At 41.2% G+C, this 22302-nt stretch overlaps 2 protein-coding genes across 20 annotated transcripts in view; one reads left to right on the forward strand and one right to left on the reverse strand.

The window, feature by feature from the left end:
* Nucleotides 1-16034, reverse strand: part of CNTRL (centriolin) — a 104388-nt gene extending 88354 nt beyond the window's left edge. For 13 of the 19 annotated variants that reach the window (XM_063636039.1, XM_063636043.1, XM_063636042.1 and 10 more), the window contains exons 1-4: nucleotides 15866-16005; nucleotides 10445-10624; nucleotides 2350-2597; nucleotides 506-636 (exon numbers count right to left, since the gene is read on the reverse strand). In XM_063636039.1, coding sequence (XP_063492109.1) covers nucleotides 506-636; nucleotides 2350-2566 — 348 coding nt within the window. In that variant the 5' untranslated portion in view covers nucleotides 2567-2597; nucleotides 10445-10624; nucleotides 15866-16005. Of the gene's footprint in view, nucleotides 1-505; nucleotides 637-2349; nucleotides 2598-10444; nucleotides 10625-15816 lie in introns of all 19 variants that reach the window. The other 6 variants (XM_063636044.1, XM_063636041.1, XM_055271241.2 and 3 more) reach the window with 3 other exon arrangements.
* Nucleotides 15991-22302, forward strand: part of C5 (complement C5) — a 129274-nt gene continuing 122962 nt past the window's right edge. Inside the window, exon 1 of the mRNA XM_055271249.2 lies at nucleotides 15991-16175. Within this exon, the coding sequence (XP_055127224.1) occupies nucleotides 16093-16175 (83 nt within the window). The 5' untranslated portion in view covers nucleotides 15991-16092. The remainder of the gene's footprint in view (nucleotides 16176-22302) is intronic.

Genomic DNA, 22302 nt, shown 5'->3' on the forward strand with positions numbered 1-22302 from the left:
TCCCCAGCCATGTGAAACTGTAAGTCCAATTAAACCTCTTTCTTTTGTAAATTACCTAGTCTTGGGTATGTCTTTATCAGCAGCATGAAAATGAACTAATACAACAGCCAAATAGTAAATGTTTTTGGCTTTGCAGGCCATATAGTCTGTGGCAACTACTAAGCTCTGCTACTGTAGTGCAAAAACAACCACAGACAATATGTAAAAAAGTAAGTGTGACTGTGTTCCAATAAAACTTTACTTACAGAAATAGATAGCTGGCCTGATCTGGCCTGTAAGCTGTACTTTGCCAACCCCTTCTCTACAGAGCCAATGTTGTAGAGAATATTGAGTAATAGAAATTTATTAATTTGGAGATGTCATATACTTCTGATTTAGAACATTCACTGGAAACAATAAAAGGTCTGCCACAAATTAGGTGACATTAGGATAATTTTTTTGCGCAGTATTAAAGCACAGAAGAGTTAAAAATAGTATCTATGCTCAGAAATTGTTGGTAACCTACCTTAAATTTCTTCCCACCGTCTTTAGAAAGTGAAAGGTTCAGAGATTTTATCAAGGCCAAATTATCCTGTTTAGTAAGTTTTTTAATGAGGGCCTCTGTAATATATCTAACTCCTGCATGTGAATCAGCTCCTGAAATTATAGAAACAGATCATCATCAGTAGAGGAAAGACATGAATATCACAAAGAACAAGTCGTTCTGATGTTATATAACAAAAACAAAAATTAAGCCATGGATATACCAAAAAAAGCTGTATTTCTAATCATAATGTTTTAATAATATTTTACTTCATAGCATTTCATAATTATAATGAAATAATGATGTAATGATTGTAATACTATAATGTATTATAATGTAATAACTATAATGTATTGTAATACTATAATGTATTGTAATGTAATAACTATAATGATGATAATGGTTATACACACTATAAATATTTGCTGTGTGCCAAGCTTTGGGCTAAGTGGTTTACATTTTTAAAATTTAACTTATACAACAAACCTTTGAGATAGAAATTATTAACATCATCACTTATTAAAAAAAATCATTTGCTCAAGATCCTACAGCTAATTAAGGCACAAATCCAGAACTTGAATCCAGTCAGAGGAATATAAAACTTGCACTTTTAACTATATGAAGTTTTTAGCAACATTTTCGTGTTAGTTTTTAAAAATAAACTGGTAATACTTAGTTGTTTTTTTTTTTTTTTTAGAAAATTCCAATCTAAAGTTCAGAAACACTGAAATTCTTAAAAATCCTGTTTTCCTTTTTTTTTATGGTAAGAAACTCTAAATTTGTTGCTCTTTTAAATAGAGAAAATCACAACATATTTTATAGAGCTAGAGCAGTCACTTGATGGATGGCAAATCTGGTCTTATAACTTTTCTGGATATTGTTGTCAAAGACTGTTAATGCCACATTACATTTTACAAAAGTAGCCCTAAAAAGAAAATCATCTCTTGGTTCTTGCCTTACGAGTCAGAAAAAATTAATCCTGGGTTGAGATGCAGGCTGTGAGCCAAAGATTCTCTAAGATTATTTACAAGTTAGTATTAAATTTATTTTGGTTCAAAACAAAATGATTTTTAAATTTAACTTGGCTTGTTCTAGAAAAGAAAATTGATTAATATTTGATTAATATTCTAAATTTGATAACATTCTAAAATATTAATCAAATTAGAAATAACAATATGCCAACTAGCAGTAAAGATATAGTATAAATTCAATGTTGTTAATGCTTACTAATAAAACCTGATTAGAGTTTAATGGCTATTATTTCATGACTTACCAAAGAATAACTTATTTTGAAGTTAAATGCTCTACCACTAAGCTATACCCCCAATAATGCACTTTTGAGAACAGATTCCTAGACTAACAGACACTTTTAAGAAAAAACTAAAACACTAGTAGAACATACATACATGTCCCATATGTGGAAATCAGTCCATTCACAGATAAGCAGTTTGCTAATAAGAAGACTGGCATAGGCCAAGTATGGATAACATTTTTTTACTCAATTAAGGCGCTCCACTCTGAAGTGAACATCTTCCCTCCCCTTAACCAAAGAGGATGGCAAGTTTTGGGATGAGTTTTAAGACACTCTCCTACCACAGGAAACAAAGCTTCCTCTTTCTGAAAACTCCCTCTTTGAATCCACTGACATATTTACCCTCACCCAGAAACCTCAATCCTCCGCCTGTCCGTACACAATTTCTGTTAATAAAAACAACAGATCAAATTAGTACCAGAATGTTACAGTTGGACCACAAATGCAAGCTGAAAATTTTCCATCTCTACTGAAAGTATGTGGTCAGACCAATTCTTAGATTAAAAAGTGATACCTTTATGGTCTTGATAGTCCAAAAGCATATTGTTTTCATCTGCAATCTCAACTTGCTCACACCACTGTCCTCCAGAATGAAAAGGTAGAGTCTCTGATCCAATCAAAGGTGAAAGAGACCTAGATCTCATATTGGACATAGATGATGGGATAGGAGAGTGAGATGACGATGGTATCTTTGCTTTGGAGAATATTTTTTGTTGAGAACCTTTCTTCATTGCAAGAATAAAGCCAGGTGTTCATCAAAACCTGTAAGAGTTTTCAGTATATTCAACAAGATTAATTTTTAAGAGTTATCAAAACTATTATTTCTAGAAACTTCAGGTCTATAAAGTTAGAAACTCAGAGGCTATAAATGCTAGGACCCATACTACTCCAAGCTGATGGAGCAGACACTGTATCAAACGTCACTGATGACCTTGCCAGAGAGAAAAGGGATCTCCAGAGGGGCTAGAATTGACACATGCTCCAGGTGGAAGTGTTGTCATTCCTGTTCTGTTTATTGAACCAAACTAGTCCCAAGGCCCCTTTTACCCACATAAGGGGGTCCTAGAATGCAGGAAGCTGGAATATTTGGCAACCAGCAGTATTTAATACTGATGAGCACTCTCTCCGTCCTCAAAGTTTCTTCCTTTGGTTTCTGGGACACCGCATTCTCCTGGTATCCTCCTGCCTCCCTGGCCACTACATGGACTCCTTTGCTGGCTTTTGTTCCTCCTTGCAGTGTAATTTAAACATCAGAACTCCTCAGTAGTCCCTTCTAGTTTCTCTCTAATCTTATCTTGGACAAACTGATGCACACTCATGGTTCCCAATGCCATGTGTTTACTCTTTAATTTTTTATTTTTTTTGGGACGGAATCTCGCTCTTGTCGCCCAGGCTGGAGTGCAATGGTGCGATCTCAGCTCACTGCAACCTCTGCCTCCCAGGTTCAAGCCTCAACCTCCTGAGTAGCTTCTGCCTCAACCTTCTGCCTCAACCTCCTGAGTAGCTGGGATTCCTGGCGCCTGCCACCATGCCCGGCTAATTTTTGTACTTTTAGTAGAGACAGGGTTTCGCCATGTTGGCCAGACTGATCTCGAACTCCTGACCTCAGGTGATCCACCTGCCTTGGCCTCCCAAAGTGCTGGGATTACATATGGGCGTGAGCTACCACGCCCAGCCGATATTTATATCCTCAATCCAATCTTTCTCTGAGCTCCAGACTCCTATTTCCAATTGCCTACGTGATATCTCATTGGCATCCTACACTCAGTCCAGATTGAATTTATTATTTACCCCATTCCTCCTCTCACTCTCCTGTTCCTCTTCCAGTGCTCCCTAAATACTGAATATTGCTCGCTGGATAAGCCAAAAACCTGGGAGTCATTCCTGACACCTCCCTCTTCCCTTGTCCCATACTCAGTCAATCGCTAAATCCTGTTAATTCTTACTCCCAAATACCTCTCAAATTAAGTCTGCTTCTTTCCATTTTCACTCTCACGCACTCTAATCCAGGCCCTCATCAAACTACTATAACAGCTTCTAACTGATCTGTCTACAAGCTGTCTTGCCTTACTCTTCCATCATTACATTGCAGTCAGATAGCCAGTGATCTATTTAAAAAGTAAATCCAGTCCAGGAGTGGTGGCTCATGCCTATAATCCCCGCACTTTGGGAGGCCGAGGCAGGTGGATCATCTGAGGTCAGGAGTTTGAGACCAGCCTGGCCAACATGGCAAAACCCCGTCTCTACTAGAAATACAAAAATTAGCTAGGTGTGGTGGCATGTACCTGTCATCCCAGCTACTTGGGGTCGAGGGGAGGAGGCTGAGGCAACAGAATCTCTTGAACCCAGGAGGCAGAAGCTGCAGTGAGCCGAGATCGCGCCACTGCACTCCAGCCTGGGAAATAGAGCGAGACTCCATCTCAGGAAAAAAAAAAAAAGAAAAAAAAGTAAATCCAGCAGCCTGTAATGAAGAAAATCTTTACCATGACCTACAAGGTGGTCCCCCATGATCTGTCCCTATCGCTCTAGATTCACCTCTGTCATTCGTTCCAATTGTGGGCTCCAGTCACAGTGGCCTCCTCACAGTAATAATAATGCTTGATCTCATTCCTTTTACCATGTTAATTCGTAGTCTTCCTTCAGAGATCAGCTCAACTGTTGCTTCTTCAGGAAAGCCTCCAGTGTAGGGCAGATGAAGTGAAGTCCCCAGTTCTTTATTCTTAATGAATTTGTATTTTTTCCTCACATAACCAGTTTGAAATTACACATTTATGTCATTTTGCTTAACATTTGTCTCCATTCTGAACTGTATGCTCCACAAGAGCCTGTCTGTTTTGTTTACAGTGTCTCCCAAGTCTAGCATAGTGCCTGGTACTTAGCAGGAACTCAATACATATTTGTTGAATAAATGAATGAATAGAGTTATCTTCCAGTCATCCCTCTCCATCATCCACCAATATTTATTCTATCTCCAAAATATTTTGAAATTCGTCTCTATCCATCGTCACAGCTACTGCCCTAGATCCAACTTTTATCCTCTCTTGCTTAGACTATTAAGATACTCTCAGAACCACCTTCCTTCCAATTCTCCTTTGCTTTATCCTCAATCCGTCCTCTACCTTTGACTCACTTATAGAATAAAAACAAAAGAAATGTAATGGTTCCCAATGCCTATGAGTCTAAACATTTTGGCACCATGCACTACAAATAGGACTCATCACAGTCTGGCCCAAACTTTCTGGCCTCCCCACCACATACATTGCTCTAGTCATCTTTTTGTCATTACCTGAACACATCATGAGTTTTTGCTCATGAAATTCCCTTTCCTTAAAGGGAATTCGTTAAAGGGAATTAAACATCCTCTTCTTTCTCTCAACCAATTAAAATGTTACTTTTCTTGTGAAGATGTCCCAGAAATCTACTTTCTTCAGACAGAATGAATCTTCCCTGTTTATTACACTGAATATGCCTACTATATATCTTTTGCTTGCTCAGAATGTAACAACCACAAGTGGAGGAGTAATCTCTGAATTCCCAGCAGCTCCATGGTGTCTAGGTCATGAATACATCTAACATCTTATAACTAGAATTCACCGTTTAAAAACCATACTTTCAACAGTGTGCTCTTTCATGCATGTGCTCTCTCTCTCTGTATGCATATTTTTTATTGCAATGTATCATATGTAAAGTACATAAATCATAAGTGTATATAGCTTCATGAATTTCTATACAGTGAACACAAGCTATATAATCAGCATCCAGGTAAAGAAACAGAATATTTCCAGAAACTCAGAAGTCCTCTCATTCCCCCTTCCAGTCACTAACTCCCACACATGGGTAATCACCATCCTGACTTCCAACACCAGAGATTTTTGAACTATTTTTGAACTTTAGAGAAATGAAACCATAAAATATCTTTTAAATCTGCCTTTTTTGTTAAATATTGTTTCTGAAATTCATTCATATTTGTCTCATGCTATATGAAAAGCATCCGATCACTTCAAACTTCAGTGTCTACTATTCTTATCTACAAAATCAATTTTATTGAAGTATAGATCTTCCAGAAGGAACTAAAGCATTTGTTAATGAAAGAGACCTTGGTCAAATTCCTTTAAATGTTTTCATATAAAAATATTTCTTTTCCTCTATGAAAGAAAGGTAAAGTTCATGACCATTAAGGCTCAGAATGGTTTAGCACTGTGACTTGATTAGTCCTTAAAAATGACATCCTCAGCCAGGCGCAGTGGCTCATGCCTGTAATCCCAGCACTTTCAGAGGCTGAGGCGGGTGGATCACGAGGTCAGGAGATCGAGACCATCCTGGCTAACATGGTGAAACCCCGTCTCTACTAAAAATACGAAACATTAGCCAGGCGTGGTGGCAGGCGCCTGCAGTCCCAGCTACTCGGGAGGCTGAGGCAGGAGAATGGCGTGAACCCGGGAGGTGGAGCTTGCAGTGAGCCAAGATCGCGCCACTGCACTCCAGCCTGGGTGACAAAGCGAGACTCCATCTCACAAAAAAAAAAAAAAAAAAAAAAAAAAAAAAAAAGACATCCTCTTCTGTTCTAGGCATACAGTGTGCTGTGCCTACAGTGTGCGTACAGCATACAGCACCCTGTAGGCCTAGAATAGAGCCTAGCAAATGGTAAATAATTAACATTTATTGAATGAGTTAATCATAAAGAACATAAAATGTAAAATGTACTATTTAGTATCTCAACAAAAAATGTCTGCATGAGCAATACTAGTCCTCAACACCAAGAGTTCTACGTTTGCAAGGTTAGGTGTATGCAAAAATGATTTTCATGATACACAGTTGTTCTTATAAGTAGATTTAGTCTAAAAACAGTACAAAAATTATAAACTTGACAAACTTTTGGACAAAAAATCTTATAAGATGTATAGCTATCGAGCAAGGCTACATTAATAACGATGCTATCTTTGCTTAGTACCTTAATTTCCCCTATAGTCACTGCTGAAAATGTGAAAATAGAAATTATTTTTTAGAAAAAAAAATTAATGAAATAAGATATTAGGTTAAAGTAGTTTTTAATCCAAGGATTTAGAGTAGCTCAAGTCTTAATGCTATATAAATTGATATTAGAAAGGGATAGTGGAATGACAAACATCTTCATATATGTGATATTGTGAAATACATACAGTCACGCATCACATAACAATGTTTTGGTCAACAGTGGACCACATACATGACAGTGGTCCCATAAGATTATAATAAAGCTGAAAAATTCCTTTAACTTAGTAACATCATATATGTCATAATGTCATAGTGCTACACATTACTCACGTTTGTAGTGATGTTGGTGTAAACAAACCTACTGTGCTACAAGGTGTACACAAGCCTGGCACATACAATTATGTAGAGTACATAGTACTTGGTAATAAATGTCCGTGTTACTGGCTTATGTATTTACTATACCATACTTTTTATTATTAGAGTGTACTCCTTCTACTTATTTAAAAAAAAAAAGTTAACTATAAAACAGACTCAGGCAGGTAGGTCCTTCAAGACATATTCCAGAACATAACATTGTTATCACAAGAAATGACAGCTCTATGCATGTTATTGCCCCTGAAGACCTTCCAGTGGAACAAGATATGAAAGGCAGTCATACTGATGATCCTGACCCTTACAGGCCTAGGCTAATGTGTGTGTTTGTGTTGCAGTTTTTAACAAAACATTCAAAAAGTAAAAAAGTTTTTAAAATAGAAAAAAGCTTATAGAATAAGGTTACAAAGAAATTAATTTTGTACAACTGCACAATGTGTTCGTTTTAAGCTAAGTTTTATTACAACAGTCAAAAAGTTTTTAAAAAGTTTAAAGTTTATAAAGTGAAAACATTACAGCAAGCTAAGGCTAATTTACTATTGAAGAGAGAAAAAATGTTTAATAAATTTAGTGTAGCCTAAGTGTACAGTGTTTATAAAGTCTACAATAGTGTACCGTAATGTTCTACACCTTCACATTCACTCACCGACTAACTGGGAAAGAAACTTCCAGTCCTGCAAGCTCCATTCATGTGGTAAGTGCTTTATACAGGTATACTTTTTTTACATTTTATACCATATTTTTATTGTACCTTTTCTATTTTTTTTTTTTTTTTTTTTTTGAGAGGGAGTCTCCCTCTGTCGCCCAGGCTGGTGTGCAGTGGCACGATCTCGGCTCACTGAAACCTCCACCTCCCAGGTTCAAGCGATTCTCCTGCCTCAGCCTCCTGAGTAGCTGGGACTACAGGCACGTGCCACTACGCCTGGCTAATTTTGTTATTTTTAGTAGAGACGGGGTTTCACCACATTGGCCAGGCTGGTCTCGAACTCCTGACCTTGTGATCCACATGCCTTGGCCTCCCGAAGTGCTGGGATTACAAGCGTGAGCCACTGCACCTGGCCCCTTTTCTATGTTTAGATGCACAAATATTTACCATTGTGCTACAACTGCCTAAAGTATTCAGTACAGTAACATGCTGTACAGGTTTGTAGCCTAGGAGCAACAGGCTAGCCTATACCATCTAGGTTTGTGTAAGTACATTCTATGATGTTTGCACAATGATGAAATTGTCTAACAACGCATTTTACAGAGCAAATTCTGTCAATAAGGGACACGTGACTGTATGTTAAATTAAACTAAATTTTGCCTGAAAGTGCCTCTGTACTTTAAGTCTCTATACAATGAACCGCAACCTAACTTAGAAGGTAAACTAACTGAAAGCCTAACTTAGAAGTATGTTTTTGTAATAGCTGAGTATCAGCCAATCACAGCAGCTGAGCTTCAGTCAATCACAGGCAGTCAAGTGATCATACCATGTTCAAATAAGGTAAACACAGAGCTATAACCAATCAAGCTATTTCTGTACCTCACTTCCCTTTTCTATCCATAAATGCTGCCTGCCTACATTGCAGAATGGATCTCTCTGAATCTCTTCTGGTTCTGAGGGCTGCCCAATTTGTCAACTATTCTTTGTTTAATTAAACTGTTAAATTTAATTTGTTGATAATTTCTCTTTTAACCTATATATTTGATGTTCCTCCTGTTTCCTATCACATAGCTCCTAAAACCTTTGGGTTCTCCACAGTGATGAATGTCTTTCGTATACTAATAAGATGACTGGTGACACCTAGACAGCTTTGGGATAGGGGCCTGTCACCAGAAAGACTAAGGCATGTTTAGAGGGTTGGGACTTTGAGCCCAACCCTACAACCTTTAAGGAGGGGAGAGCAGCTAAAATTGATTTGATAACCAGTAGCCAATGATGTGAGCAATCATGCCTACATAAGTAAGCCTCCATAAAACCCCAAAACGACAGGGTCCAGAGAACTTCCAGATAGCTGAACATGTGGAGGTGTCTGAAGGATGGCATGCTGGCGAGAGCATGAAAACTTCATACCCCTTTCCACATACCTTGCCCTATGCAACTCTTCCTCTGGTTGTTTATTTTGTAATATCCTTTATAATAAATGGGAAAATGTAAGTAGTATTTCTCTGAGTTCTGTGAGCCACTCAAGCAAATTAATTGAACCCAAGGAGGGGGCAATGGGAGTCCCAATATAGCTTGGTAGTCAGAAGTATAGGTGGCAATCTACTACTTGTAATGGGCATCTGAAGTTGGTGGCACTCTTGTGGGACCGAGTCCTTCACCTGTGGGATCTGATGCTATCTTCAGGCAGACAGTGTCAGAATTGAACTGAATAAGAGGACACGCAGCTGGTGTCCACTGAAGAAGTATCTGGTGGATGGGGCAACAACCCTTGTATGTCTGATGTCACAAGTATTGGACTGTGTGGTATGGCAGTAGGAAAAACATTTTGAGTTTTTCATATCTCTATTAAAAGATAATATACCTTCACAAGCATATGGGTATATATAAGCTGTGATTATACAGAAACTTCCTGCAAACTCCCGGCTTTCTGTCTAACAGCTGGCCATAAAGAAATTAAGACTCTCATTCCATAGGGGTCCTACCCGATACCCAGGAGGAAGGAATGCTGCACAGACAGGCCAAGAGAAATCTGGAGACGTAGGTCTTGCTGGGTTTCCTCAGTCTATTAGCGTTAGATCATACCCATTTTGTCCAATCCTATTTCTATACAGCTGTCCATACTTCATTGATCCTAAGCATAAAAATGGATAATTTTTTCTGCATTTTTGGGTCTTCATTCTGAAGGCTCCCATGACACATAAAGCTTTGATCAAATAAATTTGCTATGCTTTTCTCTTGTCAACGGGTCTTTGTTACAGGGGTGTTGGCCATGACCTTTATGATGGGACAGAAAGGAATTACTCCCTTTCCTCCCCTACAGAATTTATACAGTATATAAAGGAGAGATTACACTAATATAATCTATTGATATATTCAATTTTTGGAATTCCTCTTTGGATTCTGCTTTCAAACTAATTCTTAAGTCTCACAAGAAAATCAGGTCCATCGCTTCAGGTACACTTTGTTTTTAATTTCCCAGTTTGATCACTAACCTTACGCAGTAAACTTGACTCCATATGAATTTTGTCTACTTCCAAAAATTTAATGAAAAGATGATGATTGAAGTTAATTCTAAAGAATATCATACTAGGGCTAACATTTACTGAAGGCTTACCATGCACCAAATATTGTGATATTTCATCAGGCACAGTGTGTATACTTGCAGTCCCAGTTACTCCAGAGGATGAGGCAGGAGGACCGCTTGATCCCAGGAGCTCCAGGCTACAATGTGCTATGATCAACCTTGTGACTGGCCACTGCACTGCAGCCTGGGCAACACAGGGAGCCCCTGTCTCTAAAAAACAGACAGACAAATATATGTTGTGATAAGCTCTTTATGTGTATCATCATATTGAAAGAATTGAATACAACAACTTTATGAGATAAGTGTTATTTCCCATTTTACAGATGAAGATCTTAAATAATTTGTCCAAAATTCCTTAACTAATTGGTTTAGCTAAAACTTGAAACTTGATTTAATTCAAAACCCATGTTTTTAATGACCATGTCATATAGCTCTCTGAGTTTCCTGGAGTCTAGACTACGTTTCCTTTGTTCTCTATGGCCTAGCATGATGCCATAGGTGGCAGGTGCCTGCAATCCCAGCTACTTGGGAGGCTGAGGCACAAAAATCACTTGAACTGGGGAGGTGGAGGTTGCGGTGAGCCAAGATTGTGCCCCTGCGCTCCACCCTGGGCAACAGAGTGAGACTCCATCTCAAAAAAACAAAACAAAAAAAATCCTAAAGGAAACCCAGAAAATTTTATACAAAGAAAGGATCTCTGATATCATGATCTGGCCTCTCAAGGTGAGTAGTTTGACAGGAATAAAAACCTGTCATTTTTTTGTTTTTAAAAAGTTGATTATTATTTCACATACATTACAATACAGCCAAATGCACCATTCCAATAGCCTCATTCACTACAGGTTACACACTCCAAATCTGAAAATCTGAAATATTTAAATATAAATATAAAAAATATAAACAAGTATAAAGCAAATATTCCAAAATCTGAAAAAATCCAAAATCCAAGACATTTTTGACAGCAAGCATTTTGGATAAGAGATAATCAACCTGTACTTTATTTTTATTTTTTTGGAGACAGCGTTTCACTATGTTGTCCAGCCTGATCTCAAACTCCTTAGCTCAAGCAATCCTCCCACCTCTACCTCCCAAAATGTTAGGATTACAGGCATGACCTACCACACCTGGCCTTCAACCTGTACTTTAAACTGTGAACTTAAATGTATCTGTACTTTTTCCTTCATTTTCTCATATTAAACTATACATATGGATCAGAAAAACTCCCCCAAGTCACATAACTGCTATTTATGCTATTTCCACAAGGCTTTCGGTCTAAATTTCAAGCGTGGTAAACAATTTTTGTGCCTTATAACACAATTTTGCAATGGAAAAAAATCTTTTAGTAATTTTAATATTATGAAATACATACTTAGTCTCAGTCCCTTTTGCTGTCATAAGTGTCTTTTTGTATACTAATGAGTTGACTGATGGCTAGCCACCCCTAGGCAGCTTCAGGATCGTGGCTGGTCACTAGAAAGAAGGAGCGCAGAGGGGCTAAAGGTTGAGTTGATCACCAATGGCCAATGATGTAATCAATCAGGCCTACATAATGAAGCCTCCATAAACATTTAAAAGACTGGGTTTCGGGAGCATCCAGAAAGCTGGACACAGGGAGGGTCCTGGAGGGGAATCCACTCAGAGAGGGTGTGGAAGCTCTACGCCCCTTCCCACCTGCCTTATGCTATGCATCTTTTCATCTATATCGTTTGTAATATCTTTTATAATAAACCAGTAAATGTAAGTAAGTGCTCCCTGAGTTCTGTGAGCTGCTCTAGCAAATTAATCAAACCCGAGGAGGGAGTTGTGGGAACTCTGATCTATAGCTGGTCAGTCAGAAGCACAGGTAAAACTAAGGCTTGCAGTTGGCATCAGAACTTGGAGGCAGTCTTGTGAGCCAGCCTTCAACCTGTGAGATGTGACGCTGTCTCCAGGTAGACAGTGTCAGAATTGAACTGAACTAGAGGACAGTCCTGTGGTGCCCACCACTGCAGAACTGACTGCTTGCTTAATGTGTGGGGGAAAATCCTACAGAATCATGTTGTAAGCGTATAGTGGGAGAAATTGAGTTTAATCTGTAGTCTCAGTAATACTATTTTTTTCTTTTTTTGAGACAGAGTCTCGCTCTGTCGCCCAGGCTGGAGTGCGGTGGTGTGATCTCGGCTCACTGTAACCTCCGCCTCCCAGGTTCAAGTGATTCTCCCACCCCAATCTACCGAGTAACTGGGATTGCAGGCACACATCACCACGCCCGGCTAATTTTTTTTATTTTTAGAAGAGATGAGGTTTCGCCATGCTGGCCAGGCTGGTCTCAAACTCCTGACCTCAGGTGATCCACCCACCTCAGCCTCCCAAAGTACTGGGATTACAGCCACCACGCCCAGCCCTCAGTAATACTATTGATGCTGCTAAGCTGCACTGGCATTCTCCTTCTAAATAAGGATAATACTCTAAAATTTGAGAAAATCTAAGAGGCATGTGCTTAGGTAAAATCTTATTCCTAATTAAATGGATTAATAGATGACATTTATTATAGTATGTATAGTATGTAGTTGGGGGTTTTTTTTTCCCCCCTGAGGCAAGGTCTTTCTCTGTCACCCAGGCTGGAGTGTAGTGGCATGCTCATGGCTCACAGCAACCTTGCCTTCCTGGGCTCAAGTGATCCTCTTACCTCAGCCTCCTGAGTGGCTGGGACTACAGGCGCATATAACCATGCTCGGCTAATTTTCTATTTTTTGTAGAGATGGGAGTCTCACTATAGTTCCCAGGTTGGTCTTGAACTCCTGGGCTCAAGTGATCCTCCTGCCTCAGCCTCCCAAAGTGCTGGGATTACAGGTGTGAGCCACTGTGCCCAGCCTGTAGTTTTTACATCCTAATGACCAAGACCCTTTAGACCTCACCAGACTATCATGAGGTCCTTTATTACCTCTCCTGATTAGTAAAAGTCAGGCTTACTCATTCATAGACTTAAACCTTGCTTGCCACAGCTTCTGTAAAGCTTGGACACTGAAACAAGATATATGTAATCAGTCTCAGAGAATAGCTAACTCAGTGAAGTGGGCTTAAGGGTTTACAGTGTTTGCGAATGGCTGGCATCATTTCTTAGGCTACTGCCTGGAGGTAGTAAATGCTGAATTATAATTTTAAGGGCGAGATGAGGATGTAGTTTGATCTAGGATGTTGTTTGCAATCACATGAACAAAGACCAAGCAAGCAATGGAGAAATGAAGACAACTGAGAGGTAGGCTAGGGCGAGTAAACGAGCAGGATAAAGAGAAAAAAAAAGCAAATAAAGTTCAGAACTACAGTTGTATTTTAAAGGTTGTCTGCAGAGCAAGAGAAAGCCATTTGAATGACATGATAATCAGAATCCTATGTCCAGGCAACAAAACACTACCCATCCTGCCACCTATAAACCCAGATACTTGCTCTGATCTAACAATTCAGTCCATCACAGCTTAGTACAGACTGCAAACTCCACCTCCATCCAGCCTTTCCTAATCTTCCTAACTTCCCATCTTCTCTGATCTCCAAATAAGGCAGACCTCCTTCTGTCTCTCTACAGACTCCCTAATATGCAAATACCTATCCCCATTTCTTAACCCCCATATCCCTCTCCTTAGCCCTTTAATTGGATTTCAGCACTTTCCAAGTCTACTTCATCCCATACCCTCTGACCTACTGAAATGCTTTTACTCCTTAACCTTCTCCTCCTTTCAAATATCCTGATTCCGATTCCTCTGCAAAGTCTCCAGCCATTTTTCTTTCCAAAGCCAATTCCCCCATTCTGTGCTGCCCACCTCTGCCTCCCATTCTTCTTTATCCCATTCTGATTGCCAATTTTCCCACAAATTCTATCCCAGTTCCCTAACACAGTAATAGTCTCCCCCATTTCTCTATGGTTCTTTCCTGTGCCCAGACTCAACATTTCTCTATCCATCGAGACTTCCCAAGCTGCTCATCTCTCTTCATCCCAGAAAATACCCTGACATCCTAATGCGTTCCAATACTCTGACCTCCAATTACTCCCCTTCTTGAACAAAATACTCAAACCTCCACTCATTCCTCCTCATTCCAACCCAACTGCCTGCCTATTTGCCTTTCCGTCCTAATACTCTAGCCCCTGTGTCCTTCTCCAACCTATTAAAAGCCTGAATCCCCCTCTCCCATCTCTCTTCTTCTGCTCAGATACCCTAAAACTCAAGCTTCCCATCTCTTCCCATTAATTACTCAATTTTATTGAACCACTTTTATGTAGGAAGAACCATGCTAGAATCTAAGCTCAAGATGCAGAAGATTTTATCTCCCTATTACCCATGATCTCTGCACCAAGCAGTCTCCTTCATAGCATTTTATAACCATTATTTGTGAAACTACTTGGTTGTTGCCTGTTTCTCCTTCTAGACTACAAGCTACAAGAGAGCAGAGGTTTTGTCTGTTGTTCTATAGACAATAAATATTTGTTGACTGAAGGACTGTACTAAACACTTAGACAATACCAAATTTAAATCCTCAAAGATATAGCTGTATAGGATCAGAATTATTAACCTCATTTATAAGTGGCAATGTATCTGAACAATTAAAAGCTTGGATTCCGGAACGAAACAGCCTGAGTTCAAATTCTGATTTTCCACTTACTGTGTGATCTTAGGCAAATTACTTAACCTCTCTGGTCCTCAGTGCTATCACTTTTTAAATGGGGATGATAACCTCATACAAGTTATTTTAAATTCTAAATGAGGTTAATACGTGCAAAGTGCTTAAAACTGGATCTGACAAATAGTGAACACTCAAAAGTGATTCGCAATTATTTGGACAAATGAGGAAACATGATCAGGAAGGCTCAGAACACATGTCCAGGGTCACAGACCCGGTTAAGTCACACAAGGTGGCAGAATTGAGGCTTGAACCCAAGTTTGTCTGGCTTCAAAACTCCCTAGTCCCTTAACGAATATAACGAAAGTGTTTGCTCTTCCCCTCCTTTTAGCATTTCGTCCCCATATCCTGTCATCTTTCTCCACGCACTGTACTCCGTCCGATACCGTGACAACCCGTCAGGACGCCCAAACTGTCCTTTCTCCCGCTAACTCCCCACAGACAGCTGGCACATCCCAGCTCTCCCCTCAGCTCAGGTGGCAGGACCCACAACCTTCTGGGCGCCGCACCCTAACTTCCACACCTCCCCACGCTCTGGTTCTTCATCCCCAATCGCCCCCGCCGCCCCCACGTCTTCCCATCCAAACCTCCCACCTTCATCCACCGCCCCACGCCCGTTCCGGGCCCTCCCCTCCTTCCCGTCCAATCCCAATTCCCAGACACGCGCCCCCGCCCCGAATCCATCCCAAGCCGGCCCGGCCCACCCCACGCCCGGTCCGGGCCTTCCCGCCTTTGCCGCCGGGCCCCACCGCTCGGGCCGGACGCCGGGGAACGGGCTCGGCCAGGTCTGACGCTCACCGCCTAGGAGCCGAGCCGAGCAGTCCCGCAGGCTGAGGTGGAGCGCGAGAAGTTCAGGTTCTTTCCTCAGGCGCCCAGCGGCGCGGCAGCCATTTTGTTGTGTTGTGCCGGTTGCCGAGGGGCGGTGCGCGCGTAGGCGGGGCCTGTCTCAGCCACGCCCCTCTCTCCGGTACTGTTGGAAGGGACGCGGAGGCGTTTCCCGCCGCTTTTGCAGCCAGCACCCTAGGATGCCGGGGAGTCTTGGGCGCGAGGCTTCCGGACGCGCGGGACCGACGGGATGCGGTGCCTTCGCCTTCGGATTGCGTTGCAGGTGAAGTTACTGGTGCAGAGTCAGGGGGAGCCGAGGTTTCATGCGGCAGCCGACCGCAGTGCTGTGGCCTTCGCTGAGACAAAGCTGCCGCCGCCACCCTCTGAAACACGGACACGCTCCTCAGGGCCTGGGTCCAAGGACGGCCTGAGGCACGGGCGCAGGGCCTCCCCCACTTCTGATGCCTGCGGGCCATGAGCGCGTGTTCTTCGCAGCACACTTCTCTCTGAGAGTCGTATCTAAAGCGAATTCCCTCCAGGGACCGAACTGCCCAGGCTCGGATGAACCTCAAAGCGGACGCAGCCTGGGCTCCAGCTGTCACGTGAGGTTCAGGGAGCCTGGGAATTCTGGGCGGAGGATGTTCCCCTGATTGCTACAAGGGAGTTAAAGCAAGAAGCATTTGCACAGGCTTCATCTGGGGCTTGCCCATGAGCACGGCGTTCACGACATGCATTCAACAGATATTTTAAAGAATTTAGCAGATACTGGGCTGGATGCTAGGGAAACACTGAAGTTTTTTTTTTTAAGTGTTATCACCATTGACGCCTTTCACTCCAGTAGCCTCCCGTTTTGAAGGTATACCCTGGACCATGTTACCATCAGAGGCTGCACCCGCTCCAGAAATCCCCAGTGCAATCGCTCCCCTCCTTGACTATAATCCTATCATCTAAGAAGCGTGCCTGCTCAAAAGACCCCTATGCCAGCATAATTCTAAACTTCCTTGCGTCTTCCAGTCTCTTGTTCTTACCATTTTCTCGCAATCATTCTATCCTGTCTTCATTTCCTTTCTTCACTACAGAGTTTATAGGCCACCTGTATAACACTATTTTAGAAACTCCCTCTCTGTGTGTCTTGGTTTCCTTACCTACGAAATGAGGTCCTTTTACCTATTAACACTTCCTACAGTGTTCCTGATAATTATAAAAGTGAATGCAGGCCGGGCGCTGTGGCCCATGCCTGTAATCCCAGCATTTTGGGAGACGAAGGTGGGAGGATCACTTGAGGTCAGGAAATCAAGATCAGCCTGGCCAACAAGGTGAAACCCCGTCTGTACTAAAAATACAAAAATTACCCGGGCGTGGTGGCGCACGCTTGTCATCCCAGCTACTTGAGAGGCTGCAGGAGGATCGCTTGAACCCGGGAGGCGGAGGTTGCAGTGAACCGAGATCGCGCCACTGCACTCCAGCCTGGGCGACACAGCGAGACTCCATCTAAAAAAAAAAAAAAGTCCAGTTTTCCTGATAATTATAAAAGTGAATCTCTGTGAAAGAACTCAGAATAGTGAGGGACCCATAGTAAGTTCTCAATATGTCTTAGGTATTTCATTATTAGACAAAGGTTACCCGGAAGCGATATTTCTTTCTACTCCCGAAAGAAGAGTTTAGGCAAGGAGTAGGGAGGTGGGGAAGAATTTGCTTGGCAAAGGGAACAACTTGTACAAACCCCAGAAGCGGGGGAAAAGAGCTTGGCAATGTGCTGGATGTTAAGTAATTCAGTGTGGCTGGAACAAAACGTGAATATGGAAACATGAAGTAGTTCAGTATGGCTCGTGCAAAAATCTGGGGTGGAGAAGCTAAATCTGGAAAAGGGACCTTACTATAAGCAGTATTAGGCACTTCATTTTTCCTTAAGGCAGAGATGGCTTCACCTCTGTAGGAAATTCAGGGGACGTCCAACAGGGAATAAACTGCAATAAACATGGGGATGCAGATGTGTCTTTGATTTACTGATTTCCTTTTCCTTTTACTTAAATGTGATTCCCATTGACATTTAAGTGAATGGTGCTGTCTTCTCCCCAGCTATTTATACAACACAGAAGGAAGCCCTTGGAATTGAAACCCAGAATTTTTGAAAAGCTCTATTTAAAATTAAAAGGAGATTACATTCTTTTTTTTTTTTTTTCTTTTTAGAAACAGAATCTGGCTCTGTCACCCAGGCTGGAGTGCAGTGGCAGGATCTCAGCTCAATGCAACCTCCGCCTCCCGGGTTCAAGCGATTCTCCTGCCTCAGCCTCCTGAGTTGTTGGGATTACAGGCACACACCATCACGGCCAGCTAATTTTTATATTTTAGTAGAGACAGGGTTTCACCATGTTGGTCAGGCTGGTCTCGATCTCCTAACCTCACGTGATCCGCCCGCCTCGGCCTCCCAAAGTGCTGGGATTGCAGGCGTGAGCCACCGCGCCCTGCCGAGATTACATTCATTTTTAATCGAAGTTCAGGTGATATTTATTAGTTTGGAATGTGTACATTGCTGAGTTTCAGTTCTATTTGCATATGTTTTGACACCCATCGTTTCGGTTTCTTGTACCCAGAGACTTAGATTTATTGCGTAACCTCATTGCTGTGTCCCTCAAAGTCTGTAATGGTATTCACGTGGGATCCCTTATCAAGCCGTGGTGTGCTGGTGTAGTTCATTATCAATCATATTGGTATCAATTAGTAGCCATCAAATATACACAAAAAGCCCAGAGGGTGGCGCAAAACACTTTTCTCTTGGGTAATCTCTCAGTCCATACCCAGTTAGCCGCGGGTGGGCTCTCTCCTGTCCCATGTTGCCCCATTTTCCTCCTCATACAGACCTCTGCTGATGTCTAGCATCGTCTCTAAAGAAGCTAGAGACTTCAAAGGAGAGACCTGTCTCCAGTTAATTTGAATATTAACTGTCTCTCTTAGCATGCTAAAAGAACTTCCTTCTGCAAAGCAGAAGTGAGAATACAAAAGTAGCGCAGACAACTCTTGCATTCCACACTATTTTTCTTTATCTGATAATATGAAGAATGTACTCTGAGTTGCATTTACAATACAAATATTAGCCACGTCAGGGTGACCGAGCTTTTACTCAGTTCTTTTTTTCCAAAAGATAGCAAAGCTATTCTGTTTAAACTTCCCTCAGCTTTTTGCAACCCAGTTTAATCATTTTGCGAATTTGTTTTAGAGAAGAATCAGACTAGTTTGTCAGGCAGGGATGGCAGCTTTCATTATTGCCATTTCTTTCTGTGACTGGCCAGTGTGATTTTGTTGTTTTTTAAGACAAGGTCTCACTCTGTCACCCAGGTTTCAGTGCAGTGACACAATCATAACTCACTGCAGTCTTAACCTCTCGGGCTGAAGCGATCCTCCTCCCTCAGCCTCCCGAATAGCTCAGTCTATAGGTGTGCACCACCACACCTAGCTAATTTTTAAACTTTTTGTAAAGATGGGGTCTTGCTGTGTTGCCCAGGCTGGTCTTAAACTCCTGGGCTCAAGCGATCCTCCCACCTCAACCTCCCAAAGTGCTGGGATTACAGGCATGAGCCAGCATGCCCAGCCTGATTTTTTTTTTAATTTTTATTTATTTATTTTTGTTTTGTTTTTGTTGGTGTTGTTTTTGTTTTTGTTTTTGTTTTTGTTTTTTTGAGACAGAGTCTCACTCTGTTGCCCAGGCTGGAGTGCAGTGGCACGATCATGGCTCACTGCAAACTCCACCTCCAGGGTTCAAACAATTTTTGTGCCTTAGCCTCCTCAGTAGCTGTGATTACAGGTGTGTAACACCACGCCCAGCTATTTTTGTGTGTGTGTGTGTATTTTTAGTAGAGACAGGGTTTCACCATGTTGATCAGGCTGGTCTTCAAGTCCTGGCCTCAAGTATCCACTTGCCTTGGTCCCCCAAAGTGCTAGGATTATAGGTCTGAGTTACCATACCCAACCTTAATTTTTATTTTTAAATGACATATGGTAACTGTACATATTTATGGGATACATAGTGATGTTTTAATACATATAAATGTATAGTGGTTGGAGTAATTAGCATATCCATCATCCCAAACATTTACCATATGTTTATGTTAGGAAGATTTCATACCCTCCTTCTAGCTATTTGAAACTGTATAATATATTATTGTTAACTATCCTCATCCTATAGAAAGTATAGAACACTAGAACTTGTTGCTCCTATCTAGCTATAATTTTGTATCCTTTAAGATATCTTTCTCTCCTTCCCTTCCCCCTGCTACCCTTCCCAACCTTTAGTATCCTCTGTTCTACTGTTTACTTCTATGAGATCAACATTTTTCAGTTTCGACATATGACTGAGAATATGTAGCATTTAACTTACTGTTCCTGGCTTATTCACATAATATACTGTCCTCCATTTCCATCCATGTTGCTGTGAATTACAGTATTTCATTCTTTTTATGGCTGAATAGTATTCCATTGTGCGTATGTATGTATGTATATATGAATACGCACACACACACATATATACACACATACAGAATATACACATATATATATCACATTTCCTTCCTTCCTTCCCTCCCTCCCTCCCTCCCTCCCTCCCTCCCTCCCTCCCTCCCTTCCTTCCTTCCTTCCTTTCTTCTTTCTTTCTGATGGAATTTCACTCTTATTGCCCAGGCTGGAGTGCAATGGCATGATCGCAGCTCACCGCAATCTCTGCCTCCTGGGTTCAAGCGATTCTCCTGCCTCAGCCTCCCGAGTAGCTGGGATTAGAGGCGCCTGCCAACATGCCCAGCTAATTTTGTATTTTTAGTAGAGATGGGGTTTCTCCCAGGCTGGTGTCAAACTCCTAACCTCAGGTGATCCGCCTGCCTCTGCCTCCCAAAGTGCTGGGATTACAGGCATGAGCCACTACGTCTGGCCCAAATTTTCTTTATCCATTCATCTGTTGGACACCTAGGTTGATTCCATGTCTTGGCTATTATGAATAGTGCTGCAATAAACATGGGGATGCAGATGTGTCTTTGATATACTGATTTCTTTTCCTTTGGATAAATGCCCAGTAGTAGGATTGCTGGATCATATGGTAGTTCTATTTGTAGTTTTTTGAGGAACTTCCATACTGTTCTCCGTAGTGGATATATTAGTTTACATTCCACCAACAGTGTAAGTCCGTTTTTCTGGCCGGGCAAGGTGACTCACACCTGTAATCCCAGCACTTTGGGAGGCTGAGGTGGGAGGATGTCTTCAGCATAGGAGTTCAATACCAGCCTGGCGAAGATAGTGAGACCTCATCTCTACTAAAAATCAAAACCATTAGCTGGGTGTGATGGCACTTGTCTAGTCCCAGCTACTTGGGAGGCTGAGTGGGGGGATTGCTTGAGCCTGGGAGATTGAGGCTGCAGTGAGCTATCATCATGCCACTGCACTACCGCCTGGGCAACAGAGACAAAAAAAAGAAAAAGGGTTTCTTTTTCTCTATATCCTCCCCAGCATTTGTTATTTGCTGTCTTGATAATAGCCATCCTAACTGGGGTGAGATTATACCTCATAGTGGTTTTGATTTGCAGATTTGCATTTCCCTGATGATTCATGATGGTGAGCATTTTTTCATATGTTTGTTGGTCATTTGTATGTCTTCTTTTTGAGAAGTGTCTATTCAGATTATTTGTCCATTTTTATACAGTTTTGTTGTTGTTGAGATGTTTGAGTTCCTTGTGTATTCCAGATATTAATTCCCTGTCATATGAATAGTTTGCAAATATTTTCTCCCATTCTCTGGGTTGTTTCTTCACTCTGTTGATTGCTTCCTTTGTTGTGCAGAAGCCTTTTAGTTTGATATAATCCCATTTGTTTATTTTTGCTTTTGTTGCCTGCGTTTTTGAGGTCTTATTCATAAAATCTTTCCTAGACCAGTGTCCGGAACCATTTCCCCTATGTTTTCTTCTAGTAGTTTTATAGTTTCTGTCTTACATTTAGGTCTTTGATCCATTTTGATTTTATATATAAATTCACATATAAGGTTTTTGTATAGGGGGAGATGTAGGGATCTAGTTTCATTCTTCTGTATATGGATATCCAGTTTTCCCAGGACCATTTATTGAAGATACTATTCTTTCCCCAGTGAGTGTTCTTGACATCTTTGTCAAAAAACCAGTTGGCTGTAGATCCATGGATTAATTTCTGAGTCCTCTATGCTGTTTCATTTGTCTATGTATCTGTTTTTATGACAATATCATGCGATTTTGGTTACTACAGCTTTGTAGTATATTTTGAAGACTGTTAGTGTGATGCCTCTAGCTTTGTTCATTTTGTTCAGGATTGCTTTGGCCATTTGGGTTCTTTTGTGGTTCTATAAAAATTTTGAAATTTTTTTTCCTATTTCTGTGAAGAAAATCATTGGCATTTTGATA

This window comes from Symphalangus syndactylus, chromosome 3 (genome assembly GCF_028878055.3).
Source record: "Symphalangus syndactylus isolate Jambi chromosome 3, NHGRI_mSymSyn1-v2.1_pri, whole genome shotgun sequence".
NCBI classification, from domain to species: domain Eukaryota; kingdom Metazoa; phylum Chordata; class Mammalia; order Primates; family Hylobatidae; genus Symphalangus; species Symphalangus syndactylus.